The sequence below is a fragment of the Cebus imitator genome, unplaced genomic scaffold (genome assembly GCF_001604975.1).
Source record: "Cebus imitator isolate Cc_AM_T3 unplaced genomic scaffold, Cebus_imitator-1.0 Scaffold25, whole genome shotgun sequence".
Taxonomy (NCBI): Eukaryota; Metazoa; Chordata; class Mammalia; order Primates; family Cebidae; genus Cebus; species Cebus imitator.
This window is the reverse complement of record NW_016107340.1, coordinates 1,578,560-1,592,773: the sequence shown is the minus strand read 5'-3', so window position 1 is coordinate 1,592,773 and position 14,214 is coordinate 1,578,560. Positions and strand designations below refer to the sequence as shown.

The 14,214-nt window shown below is 36.9% G+C and overlaps 2 protein-coding genes across 6 annotated transcripts in view; one reads left to right on the top strand and one right to left on the bottom strand.

Annotated features, from left to right (window-relative positions):
• MED12L (mediator complex subunit 12L) overlaps positions 1 to 14,214 on the bottom strand; it is a 363,255-nt gene that overhangs the window by 44,990 nt on the left and 304,051 nt on the right. For all 5 annotated transcript variants that reach the window (XM_037736428.1, XM_017522838.2, XM_037736429.1 and 2 more), the window contains 9 exons: positions 13,939 to 14,129; positions 12,926 to 13,087; positions 10,831 to 10,942; positions 7,804 to 7,893; positions 6,687 to 6,796; positions 6,356 to 6,491; positions 5,401 to 5,562; positions 2,746 to 3,108; positions 848 to 1,004 (listed from right to left, as the gene is read on the bottom strand). In XM_037736428.1, coding sequence (XP_037592356.1) covers positions 848 to 1,004; positions 2,746 to 3,108; positions 5,401 to 5,562; positions 6,356 to 6,491; positions 6,687 to 6,796; positions 7,804 to 7,893; positions 10,831 to 10,942; positions 12,926 to 13,087; positions 13,939 to 14,129 — 1,483 coding nt within the window. The remainder of the gene's footprint in view (positions 1 to 847; positions 1,005 to 2,745; positions 3,109 to 5,400; positions 5,563 to 6,355; positions 6,492 to 6,686; positions 6,797 to 7,803; positions 7,894 to 10,830; positions 10,943 to 12,925; positions 13,088 to 13,938; positions 14,130 to 14,214) is intronic.
• The window catches only part of P2RY12 (purinergic receptor P2Y12), a 46,955-nt gene continuing 38,488 nt past the window's right edge, over positions 5,748 to 14,214 (top strand). Inside the window, exon 1 of the mRNA XM_017522847.2 lies at positions 5,748 to 5,898. The gene's annotated coding sequence lies outside the window, so the exon portion shown is untranslated. The remainder of the gene's footprint in view (positions 5,899 to 14,214) is intronic.

Here is a 14,214-nt window from a genome sequence, read left to right as displayed (position 1 = left end):
TGATGAAAATGAGGCACAGAGAAATTAAGATTTCGCCAAAATTATATAGCAAGAGAGTGGCAGAACCAGATTTGAACCTAAAACTCTTAACTACCAGACCAGTTCCTTTAACCACTAATTTAGAGGATAAAATAGGATTTTCCCCCGCTATAAGCTACAAAACATTTTCTTCCATAGACCTCAAAATGTCACATTCAAGTTATAATAAAAATCACAATTTAAAAAATTATTTGTTAAAATGGCACATCTTAACAATGCTAACAGATTTCAAATAATTTAAATATGCTAACACATGCAATGTTTCATACAGAAAGAAAACTGAATTCATTTCTAATTAAGAGATGTCTTCATTTAGACAATCTTCATTTGGGATGAGAAATCTACTTGGGCTCAAACCATAGCAATACTAAATTCAGGAACATTTACTATGGTAGTTTTCCTTGTTGTTATCTAAATCTTGCTGAACCAATTTTCTTAGTTGCCATGATAATTCAGAACAATAAAAGACACTGTGCAACACTGTGCTAGTAAGAATTATAGCTGATAAAAAAATACAAATTTTACAACACAAAATCTTAATCAACTTTTATATCTTATAGCTTAGATTTTAATCAGTAGCTAATTTCCTTTAACACTGAATAAAAGTCCCAAAATCAATACATAAACTGGCAATTTAACCTTATTTTAGAAAAGAAAAAAAAAAATCTGTGGGAAGGGAATTACAGAAATGTCAACTGAGCACTTAGTTCCTGAAATGTCCAAGTTTTGTGGAGGTTTCAGGTTAAAAGCAAAGAGAACCGCAAGCTCTTTCTCATCCCTGAGTGACCAGTGCTTTCTTGTCACATACCTGGAGTAAGAGATTGGTTCTGAAGGAAAAAGCCAGGCTGCTGGGGCTGGCCCACAAGGTTGTAACCCCACAAGGTGGACTGCGGATGGTGCATCATTTGGGAGGAGATGGGCGAGTAATTAGGAGGCACTCGGTATATGTTGCTCTGTGGATATTCCTTCAACATAAAATTTTTTAAAAAGTTACTTAACTCCACATATCACACAGCTAATTAATGCAAATAACTTCAGTAAGCTATCTGAGATACCTCCTATCCCAATGTACAAAGTTGTTTTTTATAAAGGAGAAGATGGAAGGAAGAGTGTTAATAAATGCCCTGGAAAATATTCATTTGTGTTAAACTTTTCCTTGACTTAAAAAGTACCTGGTTTGCAGTGGGCAGAGACGAAAAAGGATCTCTTCTTATTCTATTTCAAAAGACTGCAAGTGTGTTAGGAATACCAACTGAACAACACTCACCACTGAAGAAGCACCTTCGGTTGCTAAGACTCTTGATCATTTAATATTAGAAGACCTTTCTGATACCTTGGGTCTGGAGAATTATGCCAGAGAGCCCTACAGTGCTTCAGAACCATTCCTTGGCCAAGATGGTATTTCACTTGCAATTTTCCAGACATCATTCTAAAGAAGTAGACACCCGCTCAACCCCCACACTCCTTCTTCCTTAGAGTAGCTCCAAAATCTCTAAGGATCACACCTGAAGGTCTCAATTTCCCTACTCTAGTCGAGTGCTAGAGGATGAAGCAGAAGCAGAGTCTCATTTCCCTGCAATTTTATCAAAGAATATATCTCACTGAAAAGAGGGAGCTTGAGGAAGAGGGGACATGACCAGACTGACTTGGGGAACAGGATGGGTTTCAGGGCTTTTGCATCTGAAAAGAACAAAAGCCCATCCATGTGGACTCACAGGCTAGAAACCCCAAATTTCAGGGAGTGTCAGTCTGGAGTGTCATTTTAAACATCCCTTCAAAACAAAGGAACACTGATAGGAAGATAGAGAAGGGGGCACTGATGCTCGAGCATCCAAAAGTGGTGGTGGTCATTTCTAGAATAGTATTAATCACCAATCTATCAGCTAGGAAAAGATGTATTTTAGTTCTCACACAGGTAAACAATAGCCAGTCACGAATGTCTGAACTAAATGGTGAATATTTCTTCCACTGTACAGTGAAAACACTGTGGAATTTCATTAAAAATGTCTCAAATCCTCTATCAAGCATTTCCCAAGTGAATTTAAATAGAAAGATATTTATGCATTACTTCTCAAGGTTTATAAAATAATTTCTAAATCACCATCAAATAGATTTCTGTTGTAATGAAAACATTGTTATAGGTGGGGAACACTAATAGAGAAGAAGTAAAACTACTAAAATAGGTTTATTTTTGTCTTTTATAAAGTCTGAAAACATGGTAAAGTACAATATGTAGGAGAGTAAGAGGGAATAGTAAAATACCAAATCTCAGAAACATCCTATTGGATATGTTAACTGCAACTTTTAGCAAAGAAAAAGCAAATAGAGCTTTTTATGTTAATTTACAACCACTCAACATAAATATTTTAGACATATTAAAAACATGGGAGAGCTTGGGACTGTATAGTTCTAAAAAATTCAAGTTTCAAACCTGAGGAACTTGGGAGGCACTGAAATATTAACTAAATATCACAATGGAAGCCTAAAATTAAATAAAATTATTAAAAGTGAGGAAAATCAAAAGCTTTAATCTGACTGTCTGTGACAAGTCATTGTGTGCCCTTCAGTTAATTACTGCAGAAACCTGTTAGGAGAACTGTCATAACAAAACTTATCCTGCTCTTGGTAACATTTCTAGGGATATGATTTGGGCACAAGTAAATCTCATGCTAAATGCTCAAGAGCCAAGGTTCTTCCCCCACTTACATCAACTCTTGAGCTGGATTTCGTCTTGCGCTTCCTTCCCTTTGTTTTCTTTTCTTCATCTGTTGTGGTTTTTCCCTGATCTGATAACTCAGCTGACTTCCTTTCTGGTTCCTGAGAAACTGGAGATGTAGGCTCTTCCTCTTCCTCCTCAGGAGGCAGGGGCAGTGGCTCGAGGTAGTAGCTGCGGGGCTTGGGCTTGTGGTGTGTGTGATACAGCAGGAGGTGATGCTGCTCCTCGTACTTGATCACTCTTCGATCCACTCGGACTGTCCCAAACCAGGCCCAGGACAGAGGAGCTGGGTTCTTCTGACCCTCAAACAAGTCCCAAGGGGACACCTTCTGCTTCGTTGACACCTGGAGACCCTGTAGGAAAACAGCGCTGTATGACAGCACACTCTGATCTTTTCCTGATTCATAGGCCAGGCTTGCATAGGACATGGACTCAGAGAACACTTTGGCTGGCATGAGCCATAGAGAACCCGAGAATACAGCAGAGAGGGTTACACAGCTATGTCACTGGAGAGCAGTGGCTAGAATTCAGACCTTTGTAAGCACAGTTCTACAGTTCTTTATACCACATGATGCTGTTTAGGCAACATAAGGCAATCTAGGATATTTTACTGTAAATGTATATTTCCTATTTTTGCTAATAAAAAATTCTAAAAAGTTTTGCAAAAAATTCTAACACTGCAAAGTTAATCTTACTAAATTATAAGCAGTTCTAAATCTCTGTTATCTATTTATACTTTTTAAGATAATATCAAATTTAAGAGTGACGTTATAGTCAACCTCTAATTGGGTTTGTATCAACTTCAATACAAATCTATATGAACTTGGCTCAATATGGGGGTCCTGTACTTAATAAGCCAATTTCTGAATACAATATTATTATTAGAGAATTAAATTGTAGCAGCAGGAGTAAGTAAAGTCTTTCACTTCTCAAAGCTTATCTTTACTGCCTCTAGAAAAAAAAAAACTCTTACTCTGTTTTTATTCTTAACATTAATTGGTGCCATCTCTTGGCACTTTCCTTAAAATGCAAACTTAAAAATATTTTTCCTTAAGTGTCCCTGCAAATAACTACTCAGTCATTCCCTAAGATATAAGTGTTACTCCTGTCATCTATACTTAATTCTTACGAGTAGTTTCATCTAAAATTAGGGTTCAGGCCGGGCATAGTGGCTCACACCTGCAATCCCAACACTTTGGGAGGCAGAGGCAGGTGGATCACCTGAAGTTAAGAGTTCTAGACCAGCCTAGCCAATGTGGTGAAACCCTGTCTCTATTAAAAATACAAAGGAAAAAAAAAAGCTAGGTGTGGTGGTATGTGCCTATAATCCCAGCTACTCATGAGGCTGAGATAAGAGAATGTCTTGAGCCCAGGAGATGCAGGTCACAGGGAGCCAAGATCGTGCCACTGCACTCCAGCCTGTGCAACAGAGTCAGGCTCCAGCTCAAAAATAAATAAATAAGTAAATAAAATAAAATAAAACCAAGGTTCAGTTACCACCTGTAAATTGAATGTTTCCTAATATTTCTCTTGAGATGAGAACTTTCTCCTCAGTGTAAAAAATAAATATCCACATGGATTCCACATGTCTTACTACCAAGAAGTCCACTGACACTACAAACTCAACTTGACCATGACTTTAGCTTTTTTTCTTTCCACAAACTGGTACTAGATTCTCAGGCTACTCTAAATTCCCTGGTATGTCTCATTCTTTCATGTCTTCATATAAACTCTCCCTTTATTTGTACCACAATTTTCCCTACCTCCCAGCTAACTTTTAATCCTTCAAAATGGCTCGTGTCAATTTTCCTGGGGACCCTATTTTATCCCCTAATACCCTCTCTATACCATGACACACAAATCTCATTACACTGTAATTGTCTACCTTCCCCTTGAGGGTAAGAACTCTGTCTTCCATCTTGGTGATTGTGGAATGTCTGTGGTTGTTCAATGTTCATTAAAAGAGTATCTGACCAATCTTCTCATATTTTAGAGAACCTTCTTTAATATCTTCTTACATAAAATACATGCCTATTAAATATTTTTGATAAGAATAGAGAATATCCTAGTAATTTTTATTTGAAATAGCTTACTACATGAAGGATTTTCTTTTTCCCCAGAGACAGGGTCTTACTTTGTTGCCCAGGCTGGGGTGCTAATAGCAATGGCTATTAATGGGCATGATCATAGCCCATTGCAGCCTTAAACTCCTGAGTTCAAACAATCCTCTTGCCTCAGCCTCCCAAGTAGCTGGGACTAAAGACATGTGCCACCATGCACAGCTTACAGGAAAATTTTTATTGATAAATATATTCCACTTCTAAATTTGAAGTAAAATCAGAACTTATTTTAGCTTTTTTCTTTTTACGCTAAGCTTTACTGCATTTTCTCTTGGTAGGTTTCAGAAATTTGCTTAAATTCAGGGAAACATTTTAAGTCCTATAAACATTTAAATCAAAGATCTTCAAAGACATGACCTCATTATATGATAATGCCAATGACTAAGTGCACTTAGAAGACATGAATACGCCTTTAAAAAATCAACAGCAAAGTTAAGACATTTTATATAGCCTATGGTAGGACAAGAAAAGGTATTTGATTTTTGTAAATAAATTTATATATGAGAAAAAAACATTTACTCTTGCCTGTTTTTTATCTATAGAGTCAAAACCAGCAATTTTGTTTCCTTTTGTGTCAATCAAGGAACCCATAGGTTCACAAGTGATGATATCACATGTCTGTTTCGGCAAAGGTAGTAACTGTTGAACTTTGTCAATACTTTCTGATCGTTTGTCTCCGAGCTCTTTCTAAAGAAAAATGAGAGAGAGTGAGTGAAAAATAGGACAGAAATTACAATAAAGGCAAAAGTTAACCAGAAGGAAGTTCCCCTATGAAACATTTCCCTTTTTATAGTTCAGCACATGTTCTTTAACCCTGAACATGGTCTTTGAGGCAGTTCCAAATAGAGTACTCAGTGTTTCATTTCTTCTATTTAAGTAGAAAACAGAATACATACAAAGCCACTGTTGTTACACAACAAACATCATAGTGCTGAAATGACAACAATCCAGGATAGCGATCACAATCAGAAGGCAGGAGCTGCAGAACAGAACGCTTTCTCATGTCCAGGGTCAGATTACAAGGTAACCATTGATTTATTTGATTGGTAATGCATCAGATTTGTTTGTTTTCTTTTTTGCACTGTTTTCTTACAGTTTGTTTCAGAGATTCTGTCAGTGGTCAAATGAATTGATTTACAAATTTCAATGCAAATGGCTAAGGTTGGACTGAGTTAGCATAGAGTTATCCTAAATCTATCTAATGTTAGTATTTTGGTTATATATTTAAGAGTGGATTTCTAAAGTTCTTTAAAAAATTAAACATATTTCATAATATACTTTTTTTAATAAAAAATAATCAAGGTTATGTGCTTGTAACTTCTGAGTACTGATAAGGTTAGGTGAAACAAATAGCAAATAATCACATTAAATTAAGTTGAATATAATCGTTAACATTTAATTTAATGAGTAGATTAAAATGCACTAGATAATAAATCCATAAACAACTTGAGCTCATAATAAAGGCTTATCTCAAACTTACTTTCAGTTTCTTTACTAAATTCATGTATGCACGCTTGTTCTCTTCAGATCCCCCTGGGGATGCATTTGACAGGTCAGAGGCTAATGTTCCATTGATGAGAACACCAAGCATGTCAAGAACTGTTGTGAATAATTCACTGAGAAAAGAAAGAAAATAATTATTTTCATCTTAAAGTGAAACTGAGATACACATATTTAACTGAGTATTTTTATTAAAAGCACAGAATTTTTAATAGTACCCAAGTAAATAAGACGTGGCAGAAACTGTCATCAGTATATCAAAGCTTATACCATGCATACATGTAGCAAAATGTAAAATGATAAAGACATACTTGTTAGTGTGCATGTCAACAGTTCCTGAAGTAATGATCTGAAGGAGGAGGAGGGCCCAATCTGTAGTCCACTGGGTGCTCTTCTGCACCGTGTCAAACATTCCTCCTACCTAGCAGACAAAATACAGTAAAACATTTGCATTCTGTAAAACAGAAAATAACATCTCCATTGCTTTATGTGGCCAAATTTAAATTCGTTTTTGTTTTTTAAACAACAAGAAGGGATGCTCTAATTTATGGATTATCCTATCTTTTCTCTCATTTAACTACATGTTTATCACTATTTTTAGTTCTTTCAGCACAGTTTAGTCATTCAAAAATTAAATAAAATGAAGAAGGGAAGCGGGCAAAATTAAAAGTAACTTTTGTTCCTAATCTTTTATGATGTCCATTTTTATGATGCAATTATACTTGAATTAAACCTGAATAGTGTCAAAATCATGTGAGCCAATTATCTGCAACTTTGTGTTTGCTGTACAATTACTATTGAATCTAAGCCTGCTATGGTAATACCATATGGAAACATCCACCATCACAGCAGTGATGGGCAGGAGGCCTGATACGCAGTCCTACCAGTTCACACGTCGGGACGAGGTTAGAAATAACTACACATGTATCAGGCAGGCCATCCTCTAGAGGGGCCTGCACTTGGGCCTGCCTGATGAGAAAAGAAAAACTCAAAGGAATGCACAACATGTGAGAAATTTTAACTTTCTATACAATTTCTCTGTGGGATTTGTCTTTATAATAAATTTGATGGGACAAAATTTCGAGTTCAAGGATGTTTTAAATTAGAAGCTAACACTTATCTTAAAATAGTCGTCTCAGACCTACCCTTAGTGCAAACTGAAGAAAAGGAGAGATTCATTGGGGTAGGAGGTATAGAAGGCAAATCAATGCTTAAAATACCTCGCACTGTCTAGAAGTATGACCAGACAGGAAGGAAAGTAGCAAGGGAAACAGAAGGCTTTAGAAACAGGGAAGTAGTTACAGAGAACAAAGAATGGAAGGCCTCACCTTGTAATGCAGACTTTGCACTTAGAAGAAGTTGAAAGCTGGAGTTATTTTCACACGTAGATGTGTTTAACGGAGGGAAAATACTAAAAATATTTCTTACCAAATTTAGGCGAAGTTGCAATGCTTCATGCATCATCTGTCGCGCTTTTATGTCATCTTGGTATCGTTCTTCTCTCCAGTTACTTAAAATCTAAGATCAGGAAAAACAAATATTTTTCTCCCCATTAAAGTTGAATTTTTCTCTCATTTAAAGATAAATTGAGCTTTTATACTGATAGCAAAAAACAACTTAACAAATTAACAAATGAAGCTAAATAAAATTTTAGCTTTCTTCTATCTCTATGTAGACAGAAATCTGGCTATTTATTTGTGCATTTGCCTTTCTAGGTGGAAGAAAATCTTATATAATTATATAGACTATGATTAGGTCTCGGAAAATGCTTTAGAGTGCCATCGAATTAACCATTAATAAAAATTTTAAAAATACATTACTTCATTGGTCTTATGAAGAAAAATACTGGAGAGAAAGAATTACATTTTCTATCAGTCCTGTATTATATTTCTAGGGACATGCTGTGAACCCTAGCAAATGTATTATTTTGATGTTTTATAGAAGAGGAGGTCTGCTATCTTATGGATTTGCCTTCCTTCATAAAGAGAATGTACTGTATTTTGAAAAATATGGGATTGTAGTCCTCAGTCAACTGGCTTATCAGTTTATAAAGTGAGTTATTTCTTCATTTCCTCACTGACTCATACAAATGCTGGAAAAGAAAAAATTTGCTTAGAAAAGGGAGCCACAAGCGGGCAACATCCTAGAATCAGATGACATGAGCACAAAAAAAGTGCAAATCAAAACAAAAAAAACCAACAACAAAAACTCTACCATGCTCTGAAATACGGTTGTTAATGACAGTCATCTTAAAAGAGCTTAAGTGAGTCACATGCAGAAGTACTCCATCTCAACAGATAACCTGTAAGTACCCTGCATGGTGAGATGAAAGCACTTCCCAAATCTCATCAAAAGAAATGGACCTCTCCTCAAGGGTGTCTTAAGGGGGCAAGGCAGTTAACTAAACAACAAGCTCTCATAGAGTTCAAATAATAGTAGTGGGACAAATAAAACTAAGTGTAACAAGTGGTATGAGGCAGGGTAATGGTATAGAGAATGGTTGTGGTCTTATTTTTAGAGGGTGATGAAGGCCTCCCAAAGGAGGTAACATCTTAACAGAGATATGAAGTAAAGGAGCAGGCCAAGCTAATATCTGGGAGGGAATCTTTCCACCTAAAGGGAAGAAAAGATGCACAGGCGCTGAAATGAGCAGTTGCTCAGCAAGTTCAAGGAAGAGTAACATGGCCAGTATAACAACAGTGAAGCAAGGAGAGTCATGATTGGTAGGAGACAAAGTAGGAGAGACAGCCAGTGTCAAATCGTGTCTAACCTTATAAGCCAGAATTTTTATACTAGATATACAGAGATAATATGTGACTTACATTTAAAAAGGGAGAGAAAAGGGGGTAAAGGGGACAAAACAGGGAGAGAAAAGGAGGAAAAGGGGAGGGAAAAGGGGAGGAAAAGGGAGCAAAAGGGGAGGGAAAAGATGAAAAAGGGAAGGAAAAAGGGGAGGGGAAGGAAAAGATGAGAAAGGGGAGTGATAAAAAGGAAAAAGGGGAGGAAAAAGAAGAGCAAAGGGGAGTGAAAAGGGAGGAAAAAAGGAGAGGAAAGAGAAGAAAAAAAGAGGGAAAGGGAAAATGGGAGGAAAAGGAAAAGGAGGTGAAAGGGGACGGAAATGGGAAAAAGGGGAAGGAAATGGGAGGAAAAGAGAGAGGAAAGGGTAGAACAATGGGAAGGGGGAAAGGAGAGTGAAATGAAAAGGGAAAAGGGGAGAATGAAAGGGAAAGGGAAAGGAAAATAGGATAAACGGGGAGGATAAGGGAAGGAATAAAGGCAAAGGGGAGGGATAAAGGGAAGGAAAAGGGGAGGGAAATGGGAAGAAGAAAAGGTTCACTACGACTGCTCTATCTAGATCTCTGCTACATCTCTCCTATCCAAATGGTGAGAAATAACAAGAGGATCAAAGACATGTCCTTGTCCATGTCCATCCAGCACCATTCAAGGGAAAGACATGGTATCACAGAAACACAGCACCACAACAAGGGGTCAATTAGGCTCTGCATCAGGGTAAAACACCAATCTATCCACTTTGCTTGATTCCATGCTCTCCAATTTCTACTGTGCAAGCTCAGTTTCCTTATAGTACATAGATGCAAGAGTCCCAAACAGCAACCAGGAGAACTGTGTTTGGTGAAAAGGCAACGTCCAAATTATTTCTAAATATATCAATATGCCTTCTGATTTATTTCTTGTGTACTTGGTTGGCATCAATAAAACTGAGTTCCTGAACCTACAGATTTCAAGCTGGGACCGTGCCTGATAACATGGCTTCCAAGTTTGAGGAGCTGGACTCATTGCCTTGTCTGCTACAGCACAGATGACTCCAGATCCTCTCCTATGAGGCAGGGTTAGGAAAGGGGCAGGTACTTCAAAGTCATATGCAATATGTAAAATTTTACTCTTCTAGGCTGTACACATTTATTGTACATATCAGTAATAGAAAGTTGTTAATCTTATGGTATCTAAAATGCCAGGTATAAGAATAGGACATGGATTGTTCTCAGCGTCTAATCAAAATATTTTGTACCCTTATTAGTTTGTTTGTTTTTTTTTTTGTTTGTTTGTTTGTTTGTTTGTTTTGAGACGGAGTTTCACTCTTTTTGCCCAGACTGGAGTGCAATGGCGTGATCTCAGCTAACTACAGCCTCTGCCTCCCGGATTCAAGCAATTCTCCTGCCTCAGCCCTCCTGAGTAGCTAGGATCACAGGCACATGTCACCACGCCTGGCTAATTTTTGTATTTTTAGTAGAGATGGGGTTTCACCATGTTGTTACGCTGGTTTCAAACTCCTGGCCTAAGGTGATTCGCCAGCCTCGGCCTCCCAAAGTGCTGGGATTATAGGCGTGAGCCACTGCGCCTGACCCTTAAAATTTAATCTCAGTATTTGAAAGGCAAATAAATGAATGTCATTAGAAAGATATTTGTCTGGCTTAATATTATAGTATACTTTACCTGGTTAACTTGATTCTGGAGAGATGTTAGGAGGCCTTCCCTTTGTTCATCTTGTCCCTTAAGGCAAGTAAGTACCAGTGAGAGGAAGGGTTGTTGACTCAAGAGAGACATACTACAAAGGAAGCAGTAACAGCAGATCTAGTTAGAAATAATGCATTACTTCCTCTGGCAACATTCATTTCTTTGCCTCAGGTTATTTGTTCTTATTTATTTCACTATTAGATAAATAAGGGAGGTGGTAAACAGCCAATGACTGCTTGAAAATTTAAATCATCCCTCTACTTATAAGATTAAAAGCCACAGTAATGCTTCTAAATCACTTAGTATGCTCTAATTGCCCATGAGACCATTTCAAACCAGCATCAATCCATACTGTATGTGAGCATGCCAGGCAGTGAGAGTAGAAGACAGTGGATTCATGCTCTACAACAATATGCAGAATTTTAAAATATACATCAGCAAGAATATCAATTTATACACAGGATAAAATCAAAAATTTTTAAAGTTCTCATATTAAAACTTGTTTTAGAGTCTGGGAAAACAGGCCTATACATCTACTGAGCTTGTTTTGGGGTTTGATTTTGTTTTTCAGCACATTTCCCAAGACCAAAAAGCAGGGTGTTAGTAGAGCTAATTTAACAGCCAGGACTGACTCCAAAAACAGTGTGCTTGCTGGCGACCTCTAGTGTTAGTAGAGCTAATTTAGCAGCCAGGATTCACTCCAAAAACAGTGTGCTTGTTGGTGACCTCCACCACAGCCCACAGCCAGCCTCCACTGGTAGAGGTGTGTCGAGGCATTTGGTTAAAAGTTCTGTTTTAAACTGGCATTTTAACAAAACGTCTTCAATTAGAGAGCAATCAACAAATCATACTGACAAATAAAGTGCCATGTTGGAAAGAAAAATTTCTTAAAACAAGACCTAGGCCAAAATATTTCAATCAGTGTCATCCTACATGGGCAGAATGGAGAGCCCCTGACGTGGGAAGAGCTATCTCTCAAGTTTCTTCAATACCATCTGTCCTGTCTGTGGGATGTAAGGCAGTGCAAACTCACTTACTAGCAAATATGATTTGAAAATTAAAATTATGCCTTCTTGTTGGGTTAATTAATCCTGGCAAAGATGGTAAAAACAACCAGATGAAAAACAAATACAGTACATACAATGCTGGGTCTCCACCAAAATGTACTGTAGTTAAGAGCACATCCTGGATTGCAACCCAGGCTTTATGTCCTTCGCTGTGTGTCCTGGAGCAACTCACGTAACATTTAAGTACCTCAGTTTCAACGTGATATAAAGAGGATAATGAGAGTAACTGCCACATGATTGCAATGAGAATCTTAAAAGGTCCCATACATAATGAGTTTTATAGAGAAGGTGCCATTTTGTAAGAGGTCAACAAATGGTGGTTACTATGGTATTATTCATTAGGGGATAAGAAAACTACGGGCTTAAAATTTTTTTTAATGGAAGAAATTATCAATTTTTTCCCCCTTAATTCCTAGGTTTCATGGCATTTTCACATTAGGGTGAGGTTTCATTCTTTCTCAGTGACAAAGTTTTCAAATATAATTACTTGAAACCTTTTCTTGGGCATAAAATAAATTAAGAAAACATTAGTTGTGGTGGCTTAGGAGTTTTAATGTCTAGTCTAGAACAGGAGCCCTAAATATTAAAAATATGATCAACTATTTCAGACACCAGCATGCCAGAATTATAAATTACATATATTTTACACATAAATACCTAAATAATAAAAAAAAATTAGAAATAATTAAAAGTAAAATACAGGGATCAGGTAGCTATCCAGATCTGATTCAGTTGGTCTAAAGCAGGTCTCAGAAGTCACTATTTTTAACAGTTGAGCAGTGATTTGGATATAAAGACAGAATTGAGAACTATATATAATGTATTAAGGATTATAATCTGAAACTTTTTAGGAATAAGACAGCCTGGCCTAACAGAGTATTTCCAGTTCCATTTAAAAACTAAATTTCAGTGGACTGTGGGTACAATGACCACACAGGTTTACAGGAAGAGAGATTTTCTCAATTATTCTTTAAACTCTCACACAAACACACATCTTCCAGCCATACCTTTTCTGTTTCTGTCTGTCCCTTTCCTTTTTGGAAGAAGAACCCAAGTGCTGTCCCTTCTCCAGCTCTTCCCCAGCAGCTTTCAGCACTCTTCCTTGCACAGAAGTTGGCAGCCTGGCGATGAGGGGGGCCACCAACCATACGCCCCTGCGTTCAGAGGAACTAAAATCAGAAACAGGTGTTACATCAGAGAAAGCAACCACCTCCTCCTCTCCCACAGTTACAAAAGAAACTCCAAAGCAAAACTTTGATATACGAGACACACAGACTGTTCTAAAATTTCCCTTTTACTTCTATATTATCTTTCCTTTTTCCAAACACTAGGCATTTGCATGAAGATTCCACCTATGCTTACAGAAAGCAATAAAGCATGTAGTTCTGGAAGGATAGTGTAATTAAACTGTTTTTTAATGTTTTCCTGTAACCCCCTCTCTCTGATTAAAAACAATCATTTTGTCCAACAAACAATATACTTTCGGTCACATTACAATATGAAGTTTTTTTATATGAAGCATACTAATAGCTAATTTTTAAAGTTTAAAATTTGCTAGTTATATTTTATACCAAAATGCTGAAATACAAATCAATCTGCCTTTCAGGATTAAATAATTACTTTAAGATTTCATATGCCTACTGGTTCTAATTCTGAACAGAAATTACCAGGATATATTTGTGCAAAATGATAAATTAATAAAAATGGTAGAAAAAAGCATTTCCCATATGATGAATACTACATAACACAGTAGACTAAGGGACACGGAAGGCATGAACCAAACCTGAGTTCATCTGCAGTTTTAAGGTGTCTAGGCCAACTCAATCAAATATTCCAAATGCGAACCTATCTTCCACCCTAGCCTTACTCACTGACTTATTAAAATAATGATAATCATCACTTACAAGTAACTACGTTCTTCACATTCCTGTGACTTAAAGAAAAATCACTGTGCTACGCAAAATTTACTGTTACTTGTGAAAAATTCGTGATAGATCAATAAAACAATGGACAAAAATACCTTAGGAATGTCTTTATTCCATTCTGTCTTGTGCTACTTGTATCAGCACTTCCAATACTGTTTGGGTTGAAGAAGCTCATGCCAGAATTAGAAGAATTATTATTTAGCTCTGCAGACTGCTGGAATACCTCTATTGTTGCCTTTGCAATATTGTCCAGTAAGTTGTTCATTTCAGCCACAGAACCAGAGCCCTAGAGTTAGATATAAGAACACTGGCACATATGTGTATTCCTTTATCCTCAAACATCAACGTGTTTTTTTGCTTTTCATAAAATT